Genomic DNA, 23,686 nt, shown 5'->3' with positions numbered 1-23,686 from the left:
TTGTCAAACTGTTCTACTCTATTCCAGCAAAATAGGAAGGGTCGTATGTATCCCAGGGAGTTGGCTCTGAGTCACAGTGACCCAGCACACCACAGAATAGAAGAGCTACCTGTGCTGCGTCATCGCTACAAGTATTGTCACTTTTGAGCCCATTTGGGCAGCCACATAACAAATTACAGATAATGTGAAGAGTAGAAATTCTGGAACACTTAGTTACGCTCATTTCAAATCTGTACATAGGCCAAGAGGCAGTTGTTCAAATAGAACGATGTGAGACTCTGTGATTCAGAATCAGAAAATGTGTGAATGAGAGCTGTCACCTATCACCATACTTAGTTAATCTATATGTGCTGAGCACATCAGAGAAGCTGGACCAGCTGAAGAAGACTGCAGTGTCAGGATTGCAGGAAGACATATTTACAACCTGTGATATGAGGTGACACAACCTTGCTTGCTGAAACTGAAAAGAAATAGAAATAATTACTGACGAAGATTATATCCCATAGACACATACAGTGGTCCGTGATTTGGGGGCAGGGTTGGGGGGCCAGAAATGGTCCATTTCAACTCAAATGGTAACACCCTTGTCCAGTGTCTCAGTTCATCATTCATACTGAATGAAACATAACTTCTTGATTTGCCATCTTGTCTCTGGCCTTCCTAATTAATCCTGCAAGCACCTGTATCATTAACTCCTTGTCATCATGTCACTCCTTTAGCTAAAAACATACGATCGCACATTACTTATCATAGCAAGTCAATTTTGGGGGGCACGGAAAGCTGGACCTCGTTTAAAAACAAAAGAAAAAACCCAGTTGGCAGACCAGTCATGCCAACTCGAAGTGACCCCATGTGTTGCAGAGAAAAACCCCATGTGTTCCACAGAGCCTTGGTGGCTGTGACCTTTTGGAAATTGATCCCCAGATCTTTCTTCCAAGCCACCTCTGAGTGGGCATAAACTGCCAACCTTTTAATCAAACACTTAACATGAACCATGTAGGAACCCCCTTAGGGTACTGCAAATACTTCTGAGGGCTTTTATTTAATTCAGGATAGCTTCAGGCTGTCAGTAGGACCAAAGTAGTACCAGGTTATGTCCACTTTTCTCTATTTCTTCAGAATAATGAAATGCTCTCTCTCAATTTCTCTATCACATTGGAATCTTCCTGAACCCCAATCTATACCAATCATCCCTTGCTGTTTGCCAAGGCATACCACACAGAGCTTGAATGCTAGTATCCAAGGTCGTCGCCTTCAAATTCCATCCCTGACAAAAGGACATGGGTTAATTCAGCCTGCTTTGGCTCCAATAAAGAGCAAAAACACAACTTCCCAGCACAGTACTAATTAGTTGTATAAGCCAAGCAAACCTGGGAAATGACAGCTTTGGAAGTTTCCACTGTGCATACAAACAGTTGGCACAAGCAAGGCTGCTTGCAGGAAAAATCTTTATAGGTCACAAATGTTGAACAGATTGGTGGCCTAGGCCAGACAAGCTGTTTATCTAAGGCTGACTTACCCTTGGCCCCAAGTTTCTGGACCCTGACAGTGAGAGAATATTAGGAGACTCTTAGATCATGGTTTAAGAATAATTGTACCATGAGGTACAATCCAATGTGCTTTGGGGTAAGTGATCTATTTAATTGTTTTTAGTTAGTCTAGTCACTAACGTTTAATTTTTTAAAGCTATTATTAAGCTAAATTCCTCATAAATAACCTTAGAACCATCAAATAATTCTGTGTGTGTGTGTGTGTGTGTGTTTTCACGTGCGCGTGCGCGATCATGTACACTCTCCCTTGGATGGCATTTTAATTCTTGTTTTGTGAGACCTCTTGCCACTGCCCATGTTGAACAGGCTTAAGAAACATTACTCATAGAGTATATGTCGGCATTTTACAAGTTTTGGAATATTTCATTCTAACATTCTAGATTTATTCCAAAGCTTGATTTTATTTTTTTTTATTTTTAACAACAAAACTAAATTGAATGAGTAAGGCTCTGGTCAGTACAAAAGAAAAGAAAAGTGTTTAAAGCATATTAAGAGGTTTGCTGAGTTTTTTTTTTTTAGAAATGAGAAACTAATAGTCATTCTCTACAAATTATTTGGTATTTAGCTCCTGTCTCTGGAAAAATCTAGAATGGTGCAGCGATAAAGGGAGATGGGTGAGGAAGGCCAAGTTATGAAGCAAAGGTGAAAGAGTTCGCTAACCTACTTATCTTGACCTCCACTGACCCTACTTTGGATCCTGTATAGCACTCTTAGAATGAGGAGGTTGCAGTAAACAAAACTTTAGTTGGGTCTTACCACTCTTTTAAGCAGGGAGTCCTGGTTGCAAAATGGTTCAGATCTCCACCACTAAGTGAAAGGTGGGTGATTTGAAACCACTGGTGGCTCCATAGGAGAAAAGGCCCGGCACTCCTTTACCACCAGATGACACGGTGGGAAACACTATGGAGCCATTCAACTCGATCAGAAAGGGGTCACTAGAGTCAGAATCCACTTGAAAGTAGACTGCAACCCTCGTGCGTGAGGTGAATCAGCTTGCCCTCATTTGGGGAGCAAGTTGTAAACAGTTGGTTTACAAGTTGGGCTGCGAACCACAGCGTCAACAGCTGAAAACCACTGACTGCCCCAAAGGAGAAAGATGAGGCTTCCTGTTCCCCTGAGGAGCTGCAGTCTCAGCGACCCCCAGAAGCAGTTCTACTCTGTCCTACAAGGTCACTCTGGAGCAAAATGACTCACTGGCAGTGAGTTGGTTTTCTTGGAGTTTTCTGAAGCGTTGGAGTTGTTCCATTGAGGATAGTTCTAATCTATCGGAGAGTTATGAAGAGGAATTAATGCACTCTATCTTATTTCTAGTCTACATTCTTTAGCCCCTAGTAGGTCCTCAGAAAATATTTCCTCAATAAATAAATGAATCCCTGTTAAACAGATTTCTAAGGTCGCCTGTAATTAAAGGACAGTGAGAATGGTAGATGAACTATTGGTACCAAAATGATAGAGAGATCATCTAGCTTAAGCTGTCTCGCTGGGGATATTGCATGACTGGATAATAGCTTCATCGGGCTTCCTTCTCGACACAACTGTCAAATGAATGCAGATCATTGAAGACGCTCCACACCAACAGAGCTAGCATCTCAGAAATGTCTAGCATAAAACTCAGATGAAGTTCAAACTTCCCCAAAGTCAGGAGAATTGGGTTTTGATTTCCGGTCAGGTGACAAGCACAGACAGAACCCAGTCCCTGACATTGTGACATTTGTCAGTGGAAATACACTTTATTCTTCAATTCCTACAAGTAAGCTTGGTTCTTGGTTTGGGCATGGATCTCTTTTAAAAAGTCCATTCTTTTAAACCTTCATTCAAAAGTCCTGGATGCCGAGGGAGGAAAATGCACACAGAATTCTAGTTGTAACCATAACCATGTGGAATCCATAGCACACTAGGTAACCAAAAAGGCTTTTTCTTTTTGCCTTGCAATTTACATCTCTTCTAGAAGATCTTGCTATTCTTATCGCGGGATGTTGTTTGCCATGTAGACTCTTTGAAGATTCACCCTGGGATTCAAATAAGATATGCAGCGGGTGTTCTATCGTGTTCGGCGCTTCAAATGTCTTATGGTGCCTGACTTATTGCTACAGGTTTGTTATTCTTTTTCAAACAGTGTTTCAACCCCTCCCACCTTCACCCATTCATCACCCTGATAGTCCTGTCCAAAGACTATCAGGCAAAATGCAATCATCAGTCAAAGCCAGATGGTGCCAGTGGCAAAAACAAGTGCTTCCCCTTGTGGTGCCTGCAATAAATAAATAATAGTACAGTCACATTCAGCAACTTAATGAGTATAAATTTACCACCTCAGGAGAATCCTCCCCAAATATTGAAACAATTAAAACGTAAAAGGAGAAACAGACAATTGTTTGGTAGTGATAGGCAGGACCAAATTTCTCATACATGGCTCCTTGGAAATTCACGGCCTCACAGATCTTGGACTGACAGGAATATATGGCATATGCTGATCAAGATTAAGGGACAGAAATCAGGGAGGTCATGGAGGAAGGAAGATACAAATGTACACACACACACAACACATATTCACATACATTTACTACCCCCAAATCAGAAACTAATCGCTTAAGAATTCCTACTTAGACATTTAGGGGTGTGGCTCCCTTAACATAGACTCAAGAGAATCACCTCATCAGCACCCATAATGAATCATACCCACCAGTAAATGTTGACTCTGTGCCACTGTTTTACATGAATTAGCACATTTTATCCTGACAACAGTTTTAGTTAGGTGGTTTCCTCATAGAATATGAACTGCTTTTATTGTGGCATTTTACTAAATTTTTCTTGTTGTCCATCTCAGCAGAATTTAAATTCATTCATTATTTATTTTATTAGTTATTTTTTGAGCGTCTAACATGTGTCAGCCACTGTACTAGGCACCAGAGATGGTAGAGACTAAAATAGCCATGGTGTCTTCAGGCCGCATGCAAATGAGTGATGTTCAAGGATGGTCATAAATTAATGCCTTGGACAGAGACAAGGGCTTAAGGAAAAAAGCTTTTTCTTTTATATAACAGCTGCATGTGTCATGTGATTTACTTGATACGGCTCTTCTAGCCAAAGTCCTTGTAACTCCCACCAAAATACTGGGTGTGTTCCTTTTATCCTGATGGGTGTGGGTAAGATACTGATAAGATTCTGTTGGGATGGATTGTTCATTGTGATGGCCATCCTGCTGGGGGGAAACTGAGCCACCTCAGTTGCAGAACAGGTGGATTTTACTACAAAAGATAGGAGTCAAAAGAGGACCGTGTCCTTTGGCCCTGGACATCTCTGTGCATTGGACCTCCTTGTTCTAGGAGAAAGCCATGGCACCAAAAGAGCAGCAGATGAGCAGCAGCTCGAGAATCACGAGCCGGAGCTTGAGACGCGCAGTGGTCTAGCCCACAGCTCAAGTAACATGGAGCCACTTGGGCTGGAGGCTAGCTTCCATATGAAGTTACTTGTCCGCAAGCACTTCATGAGGAGAGCTGAATTTGCTGGTGCATAGAGGGAACCTGAGTGCCTTCTGACTTGGGGGGGGGTGTCATTTGCCTTTTGGGCATGTCCTGGCAGCTCTAAAGAGCTTGATATCATTGTCGTGCAAGGCAGAGGACAAGGGCCTGTGTAGCTGAGAGACCCAAAGCAGAGAGGTGGCCTGTAGACACAGCTAAGAAGCGATTATCCTGTGAATTAGTTGTATCCTGAGCATTAGGAACCTACCTGTTAACTTTCTTAATAATTCTAAGTGCTGTATGTTCATTGAATTATGAATTTGAATGATCAAACCAAGCACAGAAGCTGGAGATTGCCGAGGAGAGAGAGAGAGAGAGATCTTCTGTCTGGTGTCACAACTGATAAGGAAAGTTGGAGGGTGGAGAGGCATGTCTTATGTAAGCCTCATGGAAGTTGGTCTTTGGTTCCCTTTCCTCTTTGTAAAGCTAGAGACCAGATGCCACATCCACTCTATGCTTCTTCTTACATATATATACAACACATACACATCTTTGGTTGGGTAAACATTCGACTATCAGCCACAAGATTGGTGGTTCAAACTCACCAGATGCTCTGAGAAAGGAAGATGAGGCCATCCATTCTCATAAAGATTTACAGCCTGAGAAACCCTATATAAAGTTGCTATGAGTCAGAATTGACTCAGTAGCAGTGTGTGTGTGTGTATGTATGTGTGTGTGTATATATTTCTAGAATTCCAGTTCTCAGTTTAGTTCCTGAGACATAGTATAGGATTGATCATACGTAATGAATGCATAAATACTTCCACATAATATTTGAGGTCAACATTGTCTCTAAGAATTGCTCCAGATGAAAAAAACTTCTTGAAAACAAAAATGAACTTGAGTACCAGATGGAGAAACAGAAAAACCAGGACTTGCCTTCATTTGTAAAGAGACCTCTGATCTTTGGTGAACAACCTGAATGCGGACTTCAAAAATTAGACGATTTAAGGGAAGTAGATACAGGAGAATGATGAGGCTTTCTAGACTTTGCAAAGAATTTGTTGTTGTTGTTGTTGTTGTTGTTGTTGTTGTTAGGTGCCCTCCAGTTCCAACTCATAGCAACCCTATACCTGAAACCCTACCCGGTTCTGCACAATCCCCACCAGTGCCCTATGCTTGATTCCACTGTTGTCACCACTGTGTCAGTCCATCTTGTTGAGGAACTTCCTCTTTTACGATGCCCCTTTACTTTACCAAGCACGGTGTCCACCACCAGGGACTGGTCTCTCTTCATAACAAGTCCAAAGTATGTAAAAGGAAGTCTTACCATCGTGCCTTTAAGATACCCTCTAGCCATACTCCTTCCAAGACAGATTTGTTTGCCCTTTGGGTCCTTTTTAATCTTCGTCTCCAGCACAATTCACACGCGTGGATTCTTCTTCAGTCTTCTTTATTCTGTGTCCCACTGTCACATGCATGTGAGACCACTGAAAATACTGTGCTTGGGTCAGACACACCCTAGTACGGAAATAACACCCTTGCTTTTCAATACTCTAAAGCAGTCTGTGCAGCAGATTTATCCAATATAACACATCGTTTGGTCTCTGACTGTTGCCGCCATAAGCATTGATTGGGGATCCAAGCAAGACAAAACCCTACAGTCTCAGAGCCCTATGGGGAAGTTCCACCCTGTCCTCTGGGGTCACTAGGAGTCAGCATTGACTGAATGGCAGTGTTGGTTGTTCTTGGTTTTGGAAGGTATGGACATACAGAAATTGGGAAAAGGCTCCTCTTTTATACGTAGGAAAGAGGACCGAATCCTAGCTCTCTCCTTTCCGAGGTGAATAACCTTGAGTACGGACCACCTTCACATCTGCACCAGGACAGAATGGGCTGAAGTCCAAGTTCCAGAAACTTTAGCCCTCTGAGCCTTGTGAGTTCTCAAAAATACCTCAGGAGAGAGAAATGGGGCCACCAAACTCTGCGTCAGCCACAAGAGCACCTTTTATCTGTTTTATATATTTAGAGTCTGCTGTTTTGTGTGGGACAAAGGGTTTCAATGGCTAAAAGGATGTAAAAAACATCAGCTAGATAGCTGATAGCTTGATAGAAAATTCCCCTTGGTTCTACTAATCAATAAATCACCACTATCAACCAGGTAATACAAAAAAGATGACAATCTTTCTTTAGGAGATTACATAAAAAAGCAGTGAGTAGTTTTCACTCTAGACCAGGTATGTGTAAGCATTTTATAATGCCTTCTGAAATGCAAAAACAGTAAAAACCAGGACTTTATCTTGAGTAGGTCTCGTGAAAGAAAAAGGAATATATATAACATATATCGTGTGTATGTGTGTGTGTGTATACACACACACACACACACACACATATATATAATTTTTTAAGAGATCTCTCTCCGCACACACTATAATGTACAAACTATAAATAAGTGGGCAATGAGCAATATTTGAAATGATTTTATAAAGGATGTGACTCTAACACGATTTTTAGAGGAATAATAATTTGGCAGAATAGCACAAAGAAACTACTCCTGAGGAGAACAATAACGCTAGCAAACATCGGGTGGTAGTGAAAGCTCACACGTATGGAGAATGTCTCCAAGACTTTGTGGTCTTCTAGTGTAAGTTTTAAACTTCTTGTACCAACATAGGCTTGTCACTTTGACCCTGCACTGGAATTAAAGGAAAATTCCTTCTTAGCTTCAGAAAATTTGGGTGAAATTTGGCTTAATCAGAGTAACCTTATCAATTAAGAGTAAAATACAATTGCCTTCATTTTCAACTAAAGTGTAAAAGTTCTTGAGGTTTAAGGATTAAGGGAATTTTGAAAATGGCATTCTTAAGTAAAAATTTTTTTTTTTAATAAATCAAACCCCCAATTCATGTTTTACTAAAGGAGGAATTGGTGCTTTTTGAAATGAGATCATATAATTTTCCCCTTTGGGAAAAATTTCAAAATATTAAAAAAATTTAAATCTAATAACATTTGAATTTCAAAGAAATTTCTCCAAAACTCTAGGTGCAGATGAAATAGAGAGTTTATAATGAATCATTAATGAAATCTTAGTATTTTCTCCTTCTAAAACCTATCAGCAGATTTTCATTGATATAGAAGGAAAGGACTTTGACGTTTAATGTCCATCCAAAATGTGTTGTCTCTGGTGGCAACCCTGAGTTGGCCCCAACTCATGATGACCGTGCAAAATGGAATCAAATACTGCCCCGTATTTGTAATTCCCATGACTCTTCGTGGGGAGTTGTGATCCATCGGGTCTCATGGGCTCCCTTTTGGAGACAGATAACCAGGATCTTCTTTGCAGTCCATCTTCGTACAGAAGCTGTGCTGAAGCTGGTTCAGAGCGACACATGAGCCTCCATGGATAGATGTACGGTAGCTGTGCATGAGGTTCATTAGTCAAGAACTAAACCCAGTTCTCTCACATGGAAAGCAAGAATTCTACCCGGGAACCACCGCTCTCCCGCCATACTCAACTCCCCTTCTGTATCAGAACACTAGTGAGGGGCTGGCCCTCAATACATGTGCCCAGAAATTAAGCTGCCAGTTATCTGGAAGCTGAAATGTTTTTCAAAAGAAAGTCTACCCAGAATTTCTTTTCCTTTTTAAACATATCCTTTATAATGTATGTAAAGACACACACACATGTGCACACGCTGACATAAGTTCTACGGGATCTACTTCAGTTTTTATGCGGAACTTTTATGAGAGGGCTTCAAAAAGTTGTGGGGAAGTTTTCATTCTCTTTTCCCCTGTATTTTTGGAAGCCCTATCATACTTTTCACCCTGAACTCCAAGAAGGAAAATTGGTGTCTGAACCAAAGCAAAGTCAGAGTGAGAACGGAATGCGTTTTCTACCAGATCCGAGTGTAGTCTGGCTCTCAGGCTAGTTGTGCTAAGAAATTCAGAAACTACTTAGAAAAGTTGCTTATTTCCGAGTTGGCCTGAACTTGAAGATCAACTTGTCTATTTTCCCTTTTCCTCATCTAGATCTCTTATATAATCATAAATGGGTACACTGTGGTCTTTCCAGTTTTCATTTTAAAATAACATTTTTGAATAGCTACTGAAACAAGGGTTACAAATAATGGATATAAGGCTAATTACAAAAATTCTACAGTTCGCACAAACTAGCACATATGGAGACAACAGCTTAATATTTTTAAAAGTGCCCATTTGCTAAAAACAGATTAATGAGGGATTATTACTGGAATTAATTCAAGAACTTTCACAATGAGATGATTAATGTCACAGAATAGCACTCTGTAATATAATTCCAACGCAGAAGAAAATCCGGAACAGTAGAGAACAGAGGGACTCCCTAAGACTCTCTCTGAGGCACTCGTTAAACCTAGTGCCAGTCCAGTTTCCTCATCTTTCAGTGAAACAGCATGGCAGCCCGCAAAATAAAGGATATTACCCATCCGGTCAGTAACCATCAGTATGAGACCAAAAGACTAACAATTACTCAAAAGCAAAGAAGAGACGATTAGGGGACAGCCAAGGAAGCTAGAGTACTAGAAAGGGAACAAGCTGAAAGCATAACTGAAGATATTGATACATTGGGAAAAGGGCAAGTACTATCACCGACCGATTTATGTGAAAATTCTCCAATGGGAATCTAACTTGCTAGGGAACCTTTCACTAAAAAACGTCATAAGAAATATACTTTTAAATATAAAGGAGTTGTTTGACATCCACTTTTTAATCTAATTTTTTAACAGAAACTAATCCCATGAGCTTTTATAAGAACAAAAAAGAAGCACCAACAAGTCATTGCCATTGAGTCAAGTCTTACTCAGCAAGACCCTAGGAGAATGGGAACAGTCCCCTGGGGCCCCCAAGGCCATAATCTTCCAGAAGCAGCCAGCCACATCTTTCTCTCACGTGGCAAGGGGTGGGTTCCGCTACTGGCATCTCAGCAGCTGAGCACTTGACAGGTGCCCCACAAGGTTCTTTGAAAATGAAAGGTTGGGACAGAAGCACAGCTTGCCCAATCAGCAAGAATGTATGATAGGTAATGTCCCTCTGCAGCCAGTGGTACCTGCCAGAGGGATGCTTCTGAAAGACAGTGCCAGCCTCGTGCCTGTCCTCTCCACATAAGGAAATTTGCCTGAAATCCTGAAATGGCTAGTCAGAGGGAACTGAGTTGTTTTGTTTTTGAATTCAGAGTTCCAGAAAGAGTGTCACTGAATTCCTAGATCTTGCCTGAGTCCCATGGACTTGACTATACAACTTCATAATTTCATGGTAGCTCTAGTTTCCTTTAAAAAATAAGAAAGCCAAAATAACAATAATGACCCTACATGTATCAGAGAATTATGATCCACTTGGCTTTCAATGACTGATATGTTTTTATATCCCTGGGTCTTTTTTCTAAGGCGCCTGTGTGTGGACTGTTTGGTTGGCAGCCCAGCATGGTAACTAGTGCTGACAGCAGCACTCCTCTCTTTCAGTAGAGTCTTTTATGAGCCCCTGAAGGAGCCCTGGGGGTGCAGTGCAAAGCACTTGGGCTAACCAAAAGGCTGGTGACTTGAATCCATTAGCCACTCAGCAAGAGAAAGATGTGGTAATAACTATTTTAAACCTCAAAAACCACATGGGCAGTTCTGCTGTCTTACAGGGAAGCTATTGAGTCCGAATTGACTGGACAGCAGTGAGGTTGGTTTTGGATGAATCTGTGAAGTTGGTTGCTAATACTTGTAACCAACCAAAGGACAGTTAACTAGAATAAATGTGTGTATGTGTGATAGAGAGGCATATAGCTAGAGTATAGGATTAAAGGTGATGCTGACCATTAACCAGTTATGAATATAATCAAAGAAATAATGATGTTCTTGTAACACCAGCTTACTCTCAACTTTCTAGTTAGCATGCATCTTTAGTTCCCCTTACTCACTAATCTACATGGCTAAGTTCCAAAGTTCAGATAATTAAGCAAAAATCACATGAGGATAAGGAAAACCACATCAGATCACAAAATTGAAGATGACCTCTTCATTACTTAAGTGACTAGTTGCACCATTATTTTAATTGCCAAACTACTGAGAATTATAGGTCAGCCAAGTTGACACATAACCTAACTGTCACAGCTAGTGTTAGTTGCACCTCACATCTTGTACTGCCAGATAGGCATTGGTAATGCACAAAATAGTGTGATAATTTTTTTACTTTTGCCATAAATGCAAAATGTCAAATAATGAGAGAGTCAATATGTAAGAAATGGTACAACAGTATTTTTGTAAAATATTTTGATATCTATTAATTTATTTTAGACTTTTGGCATCTTGAAAAAACTTTGTCCTTACTATACTTACAAATACTTCCATGCATATTACCTATATATTAAAAATACTGTTTCTTCAGGGTGCAGAATTCCATAGTTTGCATCAGAAGTTGATAAATGTTGTTTTAGTATATTAATAACATATTCCAAGAATAACCATATCATAGGAGAAAGGAAATGTTCTTTGTTGAGAACCTGAGCGCTTAGAAGACTATTCATGGCATTCAAAGATGAGTTGATATCACCTCTTCTGATCAAGATTCATTTCTGATCAGTTGAGGAACCTTGAAGTTGTTAGAGGAATGGTGCTCAGCTGACAATCACTGAAGACTGTGCCTTCCCCCAATCATGCTGTATCCCCACTTCAGTCTCCCAATAAGTCCCAAACTTCCATTCTTATGCCTGACTGGGTTCTCATGTGATGGATGTGAGCACGGCATGACTGACAACCTCAGCACAGAGAACGCAATTTGGAGATGAGCTGGAGATGGGAGGAGAAGCACATCTTTAATACGTGGAGAAAAGAAGAGATCTGGTCATAGAGAAGGTGGCATTCAGAAGAAAAAAAGAAAGGCGAAAACTGGGAGGATATTTCTGATAAATTTCCATTGCTCTTGGGATCTCATGAACATTTGAAAATTTGCTTATTTAAATTCTGTTACTGAACATTTCAAAGGGAATGATATGGACATGAGCACGGGTTGAAAAATATTTCTAAAAACTCATAGAAATCTGTATTAAACAAAAATACAAAATCATGAAGCTCTTGTTTCTCAGCATGTCCTTCATCTAAGCTTATAGACTTCTGATCATGGTGTTTCAACCTGAACCTTTCTTTGAGGAATTTGGTGCTTTTTGACTTACACCACTTCAAAGGGGCAGTTTCAGTACCCTTGAGGGGTTCAAAGCGTGTTCCTTTTAAATGATGCTCGAGTTTGAGGAAGAAAAAGAACACTTCAGAGGCAAGATGAGGGCGGTAGGGCAGACGGGGCAAACTTTCCCAATGACATTTTCATGGGACAGCCCTTGTGACTCTCAGAAAATGAGCAGGTATATTTTCATGATGGAAACAATTCCTCAGTGTGACTTTCCTAAACATTTTCCTATCAATGCAATTTTCCATTTTCTCATAACAAGCCTCCATGATTCTAACATATACTTTCAGAAAAATCTGTCAAGATTATGCCTTTGGGATTCTGAAAAATAAAAAATAAATAATCACCATAGCCTCCTTAGCTAACCTCTTTTCCTTGAATTTTACTGGCCAAAAACATCCCCTCACAAGCCATTTTGAATTGGATTGAACCTTTTTCTTAAAGGCACCCTAGTGAGACTACAACAAGTATTAATGAGAGAACTGATCTGCAGCCCTCCACTGACCACAGAGACATATTGAAACATCTTTTGTTTGTAGTGAAATGTAGGAACTGGAACCCCACAAGCAACCATTTTTGACTTGCCCTCAGACTACGCTCCCGTTAATTAGCATGGTTGATGTCCACTCTGTAGAGAACAGAGAGGACAGACAGGAAAAAAATAAACAAATAAAAGAGGAAGGTCCAGATTTCTACACAGGAAGCAAGGGTCCTTCTTTGCCTACAACCATGAATACTTTAGATTAATATATAGAATTCCTTGATCAATACTACATTACATTTGTATTATTGTTTGCAAAATCTTTTTATTTTTATCACTTCAGTTGAGCCTAATAGCAACCTAGTAAAAAGGCAAGGCAGGATTTGGAAGACTCTTTTTATGTGCTCCACTGTACAGAGGAGTTGACTGAGACTCCGAAAGATGAAATTACTTACCCAAGATGACACCATAAACAATTGGAGAGCCTGGTCTAGAACCCAAGGTAAAGGTTATTCTACTACAAAGACATAAAACAAGACATTAAAACAAACAACATAATAAGATCTGTAATAATTAGAGATAGGGAATCTCGTGGGTCACACTCTAATACTAAATCCCAAACTGACCAGAAGAATGCTACTTTGCTTTAAGCAGACAGGAGAGTGCAGACCATGACTTTGACTTTGGTGAGGAGGTCCAATAGAGCTCAGAGTGCTTTTACCAAAAAAACCTACTCTATGTATATACACAAGAATGGTCTTCTAGATCAGGTATCAGAAGATCAAAACCAACAATCATATCTTTGTGAAGGAGAGGGGTCAGAGTAGAGACCCATCATCTATTGATAATTGGACATTCCCTCACAGAAGGGGCACATGGAAGGGACAAATCATCCAGGGTGCAGTACAGCACCAATGAAACACACAACATTCCTCTAGTTCTTTAATGCTCCCTCCCCCTATCATGGCCCCAGTTCTACACTGCAAATCCTGCTAGACCAGCATATGAACATTGGTACAGATAAGAGCATTCAACACATGGAGTCCAGGATAAACTCCTCAGAAATAGTAACAGGAGTAACAATTCCATGCGGGTGCAGGAAAGGAGTGGGGGCAGGGATCTCATAATAATGATGGCTGCATAACCTCCCCTTGAGGGAGATGAATAATAGAACACTGGGTGAAGAGATACATCAGATGGTGTAAGATATGAAAATATATATGTATATATATAATTTATTAAGGGTGGGGGGAGGGAATAAAGAGGAGCTGATATCAAAGGGCTCAAGTAGAAAGGGTTTGAAAATGATGACAGCAGCATCTATACAAGTCCGCTTGATATCATTGATTTATGGATTGTTATAGTATCTGTAAGAGTCCCCAACACAATGATCTATAAAAAAAATTGAGCTACAAAAAGAAAATAATAATAATAAACATGGTTAGTTGTGCAACACTTAACCGTATTGCCACCAGGGCAACAGAGGCAACTTTTACATCAGAACATTGCCTGGGGAGTATGACTGTACACAATGTGCTGGTTATGTTTCACTGGTGTTGCTACATGCATTCTTGTCCCTGAGATTTCAAACCATATTGGGGAGACCAGAGCTCCAGGAAAATTAAGTAGGTGCCAAGTTCTAAAGTAAGGAGCCCTGGTGGCATAGTAGGTTGGGTTACCAGGGTAACTAGGAGTCAGAATTGACTTGATGACAGAAAGAACATTTTGAAAGTAAAACTTTGGGCAGAATCATGCCTTTGGAGTCATAACATCCCAGATAGTTAAGTTGGAGGACACTTACAAAGTAAACATCTCAGTGTTGAGACATTCCTTTATAGGACTCTGAGAAACAAAGTTAAATGACACTAAAAATGAACATGAAACATAGAGGAAAAAAATTTTAAAGAATGGTCTTCTATCTGAAACATCTTCCCTAATAACCCATCAAGATGGTCTTTCAACAAATATTGTGAATCTACTATGTGTCGGACAAAGGTTTATTTATTTCTTTTGTCTATTTAGAAGATTGGAAGGGACACTATTTAGAAGATTGGAAGGGACACTGTTCCATCTCCTCCCTCATTAACTATTAGCATGAACTGGCACTAGTACTTTGAAAAACTCTCCTCAGACCCACAAAACAGAGAAGAGTAGAGGAAAACTCAATGGGAAAAAGAATGGGGGCACTGCATGAGGTAGAAGAAAATTGGGTGGCATTTGAGAAACACTACCCAACTTGAGCAGTTGAAGACATACTGCATATACAAGTTTATTGCTTTTCTCAAGTTCATATCAATTCAATCAGATAAAATATGCTAATTAAAATCTAGCAAAGGGCATTTTCATGTGGTTGCAATGTACCCCATATTGGCCACAATATTCTGACTCCCAAATCCAAATTTCTTCAATTTATCTAAGCCTAGAAACACACAATTGATTTGGTTCTTGATTATTTAAGAGATATTTAAAGGATTACTTACCATTCTCCCTCCTTTTGCCTGCATGTGAAAATTCTCCTTATAAATTATTATTATGTGGTTACTTCAGTGGGAAGGAAAGAAACACAAATGACGGCAAAATTCATTCTTGATCGCACAGCCCCGAGCACAGGCCAACACTACATGCATTTTCTTAGTGTGTGTGATCAAGTAAAAAATGTCAACTGGGAGTAGCAAGATAGTGAGTCAGAGTCTACTTGGTAAACATATGGAGCAAGCAAAAAGCGCAAACATATGTAGTCCAGAAGGAAGGACATATGAACACCCAAGATGGTGATGACCTCCGACCTAAACTGGAACTCAGTGAACTCAAATGGCGAACTGAGCACACTAGTTGGTAAAGATACATTCAAGGGAGCTTTCCACATAGGTATCAATTAATGGTAGTTTGGAGAAACACAGACTACAAATGCATTCATATTGTGCCTGCTTTCATTTTGTGCCTGCTGGTCATGCCTGAAGGTCAATGCCTGAACTAAATCAAACCAAGTCTATTGCCATTAGGTTGATTCCAACTCATAGCAACCCTATAGATTTCCAAGGGCTTGAAAAATTTTATGGGAGCATACAGCTCCTCTTTCTCCAATGGAGTGATGGCTTACCCAATAGTGCCACCAGGGCTCCATTGTAAGTCAATTTTAAAAAAAAAATGATTATCAGCTCTACTTTACTATATATATGGATGCCAGTAAATTAAAAACAACAATCAGTGATTCGATCAACTTGGACATACCACACTTTGGACTGCAAACCTAGTTTCATACTCATTTTGCAAACAAGTTACCCATGGTTATGTACCAAGCATTCGGCTAGCACTGGACAGCCAACTACACAAGGTTCTGCCTGTTCTTTAAAGCTGGTCATAGTCTTAACCTAGTAAGTCAATAATTGTTTAAAAAACCTAACTCTTATAGAAGAATGGAAATTTCCCAGGATGAGAAAGAAGTGCACTATGGGCAAAGAGTACAGTATAAGTTAAGGCACCAAAGTATAAATATTGACATGGGATCATAAGAGAGATGGGGGTAGGTATTAGAGGATGGCATTGGAAAGGTAGGCAAGACTGGGTCATGTCATCCATGTTAGGCCATTTGAATTTTAACTTATACTTAATAGGAACCACGGAAGGATTTTAACAGGGAAACTACAACCAGATTTCTATGGGTAAAGATAACTCAGGTTGTGTGCAAGAAAAAATTGTGAACAAGATGTGAGTAGGGATGCTTTTGCCCAGATGAGAGATGATGAAGATCAAAGCTAGGCTAAAACCACTGCCATGCAATCAATTGGATTCATCCCTCATCCATTGCCATTGAGTTAATCCTAGCTCATAGCAACCCTATGGGACAGGGTAGAACTGTCCCTGTGGGTTCCTGTGCCTGTAACTCTTTACAGGAGTAGAAGGTCTCATTTTTCTCCTGTGAGTGTCCGGTGGTGTAAAGCTGCTGACCTTGCAGTTAGCAGCCAAACTTGTAACCACTATTCCACAAGGGCTCCTATCTTCTGACTCATAGTGACCCTGTTTAGGTTACTGTGGTTGTGAATCTTGATGGGATCAGGGAGCTTCATCTTTCTCCCATGTTCTGGCTGGTGCTTTGAACTACTGACCTTGTGGTTAGTAGTCCAAGCTTATCCAATTGTACCACCAAGGCTCATTCATAGTGGGATTGAAAAGCAGATGATGGATTCAAAATATTTTTAACCAAAATCAAGTGTAATGTGAAACAAAGCTACAGAGTGTGATTTTGTTTAAGGAACATGGGGTCTTTTGGAAAAACTAGACAGATAATGATGAGGCAGAAGCTTACAAGGGATAACTCTTTGATAAGTGATTAAAGCTCAGGATGGATTAAATACTTTAGGGTTAGTGTGTAGAATGTTAATGTAAGAAAAATGGATGAAGATCATGAACTGGGAGGTCATTGGTATGTTGGTGGGAATCAAGTGAAAGAAGTTAGCAAAAGAGACCAAACTGGAATTAACTGAGAGCCAGGAGAATGAAGAGAGTTGTCATAGAAACCCAGTCAGGAGAGAGTTTGAAGAAAAGGGCTGGCTAGCAATGCAAAATCCCAAAGAGATATCAGATAAACTATATCCTGAAGAATCACTGGATGTGCCTTTTTCAGAGAGGACCCACTGAAGTTATAAAAGTAAATGGAATAGTGACGAGGGGTGAAGAAGAGAAAAAAAATAAGTGTGGGGTAGTTCTTACAGAGATTGTTTTTTCTAAAGGGAGGGTGAGACACAGTAGTGTAGAGGTGGGAGCATAGCATTAAGAGCAGATCTTTTAAGATTAAAGAAACAAGAGCATCTTGACAGACCATATGAAATGAAATCTCAAGAGTAGGAAGTGATGGAGTGAGGTTCGGGGAGAAAAACAAACAAATAAACAAACAGGGCATGGAGCAAGAACACAAGCATAGGAATCAACTCTGACAAGAAAAATAACAATCTCAAACAGAAAACAGTCAGACGTATTAGAAACATAAGAGTTCTAGAAAAACAGAAATTATTTAAGTCTCATGTTGCAAATTTTAAACGTTCTGTTACATTTGCATTAATCTCTGTTTTACATCAATTATATTTCATCCTGACAAGTAAGCAGGGTGTTTTGTCTCCAATCCCCACCCCATAAGAGAACCTGGAAGCCCTACTGTGTGATTCATCCAAGATAACAGCATCAGTGAGAGACACAGACTAAGGACTCTGAGCACAGTGCTCCCCCCAACACCTTAAAGAAGGCTGTGCAGGTATTCCAGCCTAAAATCACTTGGTTGAAAAGAGATACTGCTTGTTTGCCTGACACTTCTATTACAAAAGGGAAGCCAGTTCTTAATGAAGAGTAATACTCCTCCCTGCCCGCCCACCCCCTGCAGTGTTTTTTTTAATGACCTGGTTATGTTCATCCTTTGAATTTATTAATAGAGAGAACCTTGAGGCTGCCTTATTTTATCAATACTATGAACAAGGGGTGCAATTGGCTAGTGCATATGTTCTAGTACATACGTGCAGAGAAAGTAGAGTCCCCCCTCCTCCCAATGGGTCAGGTAAAAATCCAAGGCATAGCACAGACAATTTCATTATGAAGGATGCAAAGCTCTAAATAAATAAATAGCCCACTACCCTGAAGTCCATTTCGACTCAGGACACTGTATAATGCTCCTGTGGGTTTCTTAGATTAACTTTTTACAGGAGTAGAAAGCATCCTCTTTCTCCCACGGAACAGGTGGTGGTTTCGAACTACTGACCTTTCTGGTAGCAGCTCAACGCGGGAAACCAAGACACCACCAGCAAAGGAGATTCTAAGCTACAGCATCTGCCCTTTAGCAGGAAACATGAAAGGCGATTTCTGTAGTTTTGCCAGCTCAGCAAGACACGAATTAACCCTGCACATTCTTATTCCAGGCGCCATGGGTGTGAGTCAAATGAAAAACAGAAAAAGTTGCACAGACTGTCAGCATGAGACCCAGCCAGGGTCATTGTACACAACACTGGCACGGGGTAGAGGTGTGATGCAGTCACTAGAAATTAGCACATTTCTACATGAATTTTCTAAGCACATACCAATGTGTTTTTAAAAGTTCTTTGCAAGTACAGATAATCCATCAGGGGAAAGGGGTAAAAAAGCCCTTCAAAAAAATTTTTTTTTCTTGTTTAAATTTGGAAATGTGTGGTGGCTATGAAAAAAAAAAAAAAAAAGAAAAGAACCGTTTCCATTTTATGAAGTATAGAATTGCCTTTATTTAGTGAATTCGCTTAGTCCCTGGGTGACACTGGGTGTGGCTCAGGCGGATTTAGCAGGATCCAATTCATCACTGGGAAAAATTGCCTGCACCAAGCACCACGGCTGCATCTACCCACACGTGGCCAACACTGCAAGGGAGAGGTGCAGCAGGGTTGGGATTCTCAATCACATATCACACTCTCTGTAATAAGAATTATTTTGTTAGCTGGGGAGGGGAGTCTAATGTGGGTGAGCACTATTTGCTTGCATGGTGTTCTTTACACTTCTATTACAAGCAGGTCATTATTTTTAAACAAAGGAAACAACTCACCTCACCATTTTTCTTGCTTTGTGGACACAGATCACACCTTGCAAGTTTTTCAGCATCTACAGTATGCACGGTAATTAAGCTATTTAAAGTAAGCCCCAGGATACTTGGAAGTCAGAAGCCAATAAAATTTCAGTGGATTCTTTTCTTTTGTCCGCCTGGGCCCACCTCTTGACCATCTTCTCCTTCCCAGCCCACTTCCATCTCTGCTTCCTGTTCCAGCAATTGAGAATGGCAACTAATCGCTAATATTGATCATTTATGCTTTCTTCTTGCCCATTGCCAATGTATTACAACTTAGAAATCCAAGATTGCTTCTTTACGCTGCTCTAGTGGAAGAGGGAGGAAGTGCAGGCCTTCCAACCCCCTCCCACGGTTCTGCTGAATTCCATGGGTGTGGCAGAGTTTAGACCTCTGCAGATTTTTGCCCTTGTTTTATTCTGTGTTCCAGACGAGGGAGATGAATAGATGCCGGAAGGATGGACTCGGTTGGATTCCGTCACGTATGATATAAGGCCATTTCAGGCACAAGCAGGAAACCCGCATAGTATTCCTGCTATAGAAATGCCAGTGTGGGGTGGAGTCCACGCCCTTAATATACCATTTCCTTCCGTCTGGTTTAATGGCAGCCTACATAGTAACTACATCTACACATGACATGCAACAGTAGTAGATAAGAGACAGGACTATTCCACACATAAGTACATATTAATGAACTGCCTGGGTAAAATAGGACAGTTTTTATACTTCTCATTTTCTCTCTCGTTTACGAATGATGCCCAAACACACGAAGGCACGCAGGCATCACACAGACGACATGCATGACAATCTGTACATGAAGTACGTGGATGCTATAGACAACATGTGAACTCCTACCACTCCCTAAACATACAATTTCAATTTCAGCTTCATCACTTTGCACATCATCATGTCGGTGAGATAAAACCTAAGTGAAGGCAAAATAAAAATGTTCTCAATCAAATCCATGGCTTGGAGTCGATTCTGACTCAGAGCTCCTTGATAGGACAAAGTAGAGCTGTCCCCGGGGGTTTCTCAGGTGGTAACTCTTTAAGGAAGCAGGCTGCCACACCTTTCTCCTCCGGATCGGCTGGTGGATTCCCCACCTGGATTCCAACCTTTCAATTCGCCACTGAGCGCTCAACCGCGGCGCCACCAAGGCTCCTGGCTTAGGGAAAGCAGCTGTCCTCATTTTGGGAAAGGAACCCTCGTTCGCACCCAATTCCTTTTCTGAAAATCTTGCTTGGTTTCCTTTGTCAAAGAGGATGTGTGTACTTGTAAGTGTATAAATCGGGTGGGAACAAGTTGTAAACTGGCGTATTTTTCTTTCCAAAATTACAAAGCTTTTTAAATGAATAGCATTGGTTTCCTTAGGGCTCCGCCTTCCTAAATTTTATCTCCCTGGCTCCCCAGTGGGGTAATCTTCGAATGTTTCTTTGGCAGTCTGCTTAACCCAGACACCTGTATCTATTGCATTTATATATTTAAATGAAGGAAGACGAGGATAGGAAATGCCCTCATAGGAAAAATGGAACCGTCGATCAGTTTAGGAAGTGCCTGCAGTCAGAAGCCCCATCCACACCCCACGCAGACCACACACAAAACCCCGCGTGTCTGCGACTTTCTGTATTCCATGTCTGCCATGCCTCGCCACCCACTCCTCTGACATTCCGTCTCTTCCCCTTCCTCTTCCTCTTCCCTCTCCTTCAGGCTCACTCCGCACCCCTCCCTTCCGGGCCGGTGGGGGACAGTGCGGGCTGGGCCGGATGCTTCTTCCCGACCATCCTTCACCCCCTTCGGATTCAGCCAGTGTATTACAAATTGCCCAGTACCTGCCCAGGAAGAATGCCCAAATCCCATCTCTGGCGCCCCACCCCTGAGACAATCCCTCTGCAAAGGGCTTTGGGGACCCCGATTGTCCCCTCCCCACGCGCGCGCACACTCACACACAAACGCGCACACACACACTCACCCACGCCCCCCACGCCCATTTTTCTCTTTCACCACCCCTGAAATCGCTCAAACGTGCTCCCACAAATGTGGGCAAGCGTCCTTTGGAGAATGTTCCCGCACTGTGGGTTGCGGGGGACTAGCCACTCTTCATTCCTCCCCACCCAATCACCCCAAAATCACCCCAATCAAGTTTCCCAAAGGTCTTCCCAGAAATAAACGAGCCATTTGAAAGGGGAAAAAAACAAAACCCTGGGCGGTGGGAGGCGGAGGGAGGGGGCTCCAGGTTTATGCCCTTCCCCAGTTATTCAGGCGGTTAATGCGTGGTGGATCGGGGACGATCCCCGGAAAGGAGCCAGGGCAGGGCGGAGCGGAGCCCGGCTTTCCAACAGGTAACCCCGGCTGCTGTCGGCGGCCGTCGGAGCTCGGGGCGCCCCGGGGCGTGGTCCGCCCTCGCCCCCAGCCAGCGGGCGCGCGATCGCCCCGCTCCCAAGAAGGGGGTTCACCTTTCCGCACGGCCACGGGCTCTCCCAGCCCCACTTCCCTTTGGGTTCTCTTGAAAATGTAATCTTTCAGATCACAGTTTCATTCATTCATGGGGTGGGGGAACAGTTTTGAAAACCCCTTCACATGTTTTTTCCATAAATACCTGAGCCCATTCAAAGCTCATGCATGTTCGGAAATAAGGCTTCTCCGGCAGCACATGTGAGAAAATTGTACGACAGAAAGGGCGATGGGCTCGGTCCTGCATATTATTCCTTCAGCCCGGCTTTCTGCAGCTGAAAGAGAAGTGCCTCCCCATCGCGGAGGTAGAGCCCACATCCACACCCTCAAACCAGAGACCCAGCCTGCTGAGCATTTACTTAATAGCCAAAGGGGGCAAAATCCCTATTCCTCGCCAAACAGACATATTTTTCCCTCCCCTCACCCTAATGAGTAGCAGCATTCCCACACCACAGCATGCAAGGCAGAAAGGAATCAAAGCTGAGATGCAAACCTCCGTTGCCATATGCTAAGGACACGCGAACCGCGCGGCCAGAACAGAGGCATTAAAAATATGCTCCTGCCTTTACAGGGGGAATGGTCCTCTGGTCACTGCACAAGAGCAAGAAGTAAAATCGGTAGCTCTACCTGTTTGGCTCTTCTCATACAGCACAGCATGGTTGTATCGTCCCCTCGCCTTCTTCCTGCTTTCTCTCCTTCCCTGCTCTCTTTCTCAGTCCCCCCCTCTCCACCTCTTTTCTGCTCGCTCGCTCACTCGCTCTCTCGCGCTAGCGCGCTCGCTCTCTCTCTCCCTCCCTCCCTCTCTCTCTCTCCCTCACACACACCAGGGCAGTTACCAGCAACTGTAAGGTCCACAGCTAGTGCTCAGCGCACATGCTCTGTCTTCTCCCTCTCTCTGCCTCTTGCTCTCTCCTCTCTTTCGTCTCTCTCCCCTTCCGTTTTCTGCCCCCCTGCCTCTTCTTTCCTGCCCTCCTTGTCTTTTTCTCCTCTCTCTCTCTCTCTCCTTGGTCTCTTTCTCAGAATTGTTCACTAGCTCTCAATGACTAATCACTTCCCCCAGCCCCAACCCCCATTCTAGGCTGTCACCCCCTCCCAGTCCCCTGCAAGCCTCATGAATATTTAAACATCTCCAATCTGGACCCAATTACCCACCGACTTCCCCATTGCATTGCAGAGGGTGATGGGGTGGGGGCAGTGAGGAGGATTTTCCAACCAGTTAGGGGGGAATGGATGGAATGTGCTTTAAAGAAGGGCTTGAGGAATGCTTTGAATTTCTCTAGTAACTCTTCTTTCCCCAGTATCACACACACACACACACACACACACAAAATCTTTTCCCAAAGAGAGTTGTAGTCAGACTGTATAAGTTATGTCTGCCATTTAGGTTTTATGCACATCAAATAATTATGGAAGAGTTAAGCTCCCTCCAAAAAAAAGGATATATTACACGGTATATATGTATGTAGGCATATGTATAATCGATATGGTGTTATCATGTACAAATAACAGATCCACACATATAGAGATAAATATGCTTTTATCACCACATCTCACATATACTCTAGTATCCTGAAAGAATACATGTGAACATTTAGTGGTGTAATCATTCCAAGCACTTAGTTGGGAAACAGTAGCTAACAGTTAGGAATTGGCATCCATATCTAAAATCACATGGTAGTTTCCTTAATGCACAAAAACCTGTTTGAAAATTATGGTTTCTTCTTTTTTACTCCCAAAGCTGAACACCTTGAAACAATATGTCTGCCTAATATTACTGGTTACCAAAATTATATTTTAGAGTTTGAGGAGCAAGAATAAAAGAAGAGAAGAAGAGATATACCTTGAAGCCCAACTCTTCAATTTCTTTCGTAATGTTAGAAGAAGGAAATGTCACTTTAAAAAATATTAAGTCTGCACAAAACAAGTTGTGTGTGTGTGTGTGTGTGTGTGTGTGGTCCTTGAACCATACTTTGTT

At 41.8% G+C, this 23,686-nt stretch overlaps 1 protein-coding gene across 2 annotated transcripts in view; it reads right to left on the bottom strand.

Moving 5' to 3' along the window:
- Positions 1-22,462, bottom strand: part of GAP43 (growth associated protein 43) — a 116,034-nt gene extending 93,572 nt beyond the window's left edge. The window contains exon 1 of one of the 2 annotated variants that reach the window (XM_045286205.1): positions 22,339-22,462. In XM_045286205.1, the coding sequence (XP_045142140.1) occupies positions 22,339-22,368 (30 nt within the window). In that variant the 5' untranslated portion in view covers positions 22,369-22,462. The remainder of the gene's footprint in view (positions 1-22,338) is intronic. The other variant, XM_004706413.4, reaches the window with a different exon arrangement.
- Between the last annotated feature and the right edge of the window lie 1,224 nt (positions 22,463-23,686).

Source organism: Echinops telfairi, unplaced genomic scaffold, assembly GCF_000313985.2.
Source record: "Echinops telfairi isolate 266 unplaced genomic scaffold, ASM31398v2 ScPeMD7_6;HRSCAF=24_0, whole genome shotgun sequence".
NCBI lineage: Eukaryota > Metazoa > Chordata > Mammalia > Afrosoricida > Tenrecidae > Echinops > Echinops telfairi.
This window is presented reverse-complemented; position numbering and strand designations above follow the sequence as displayed.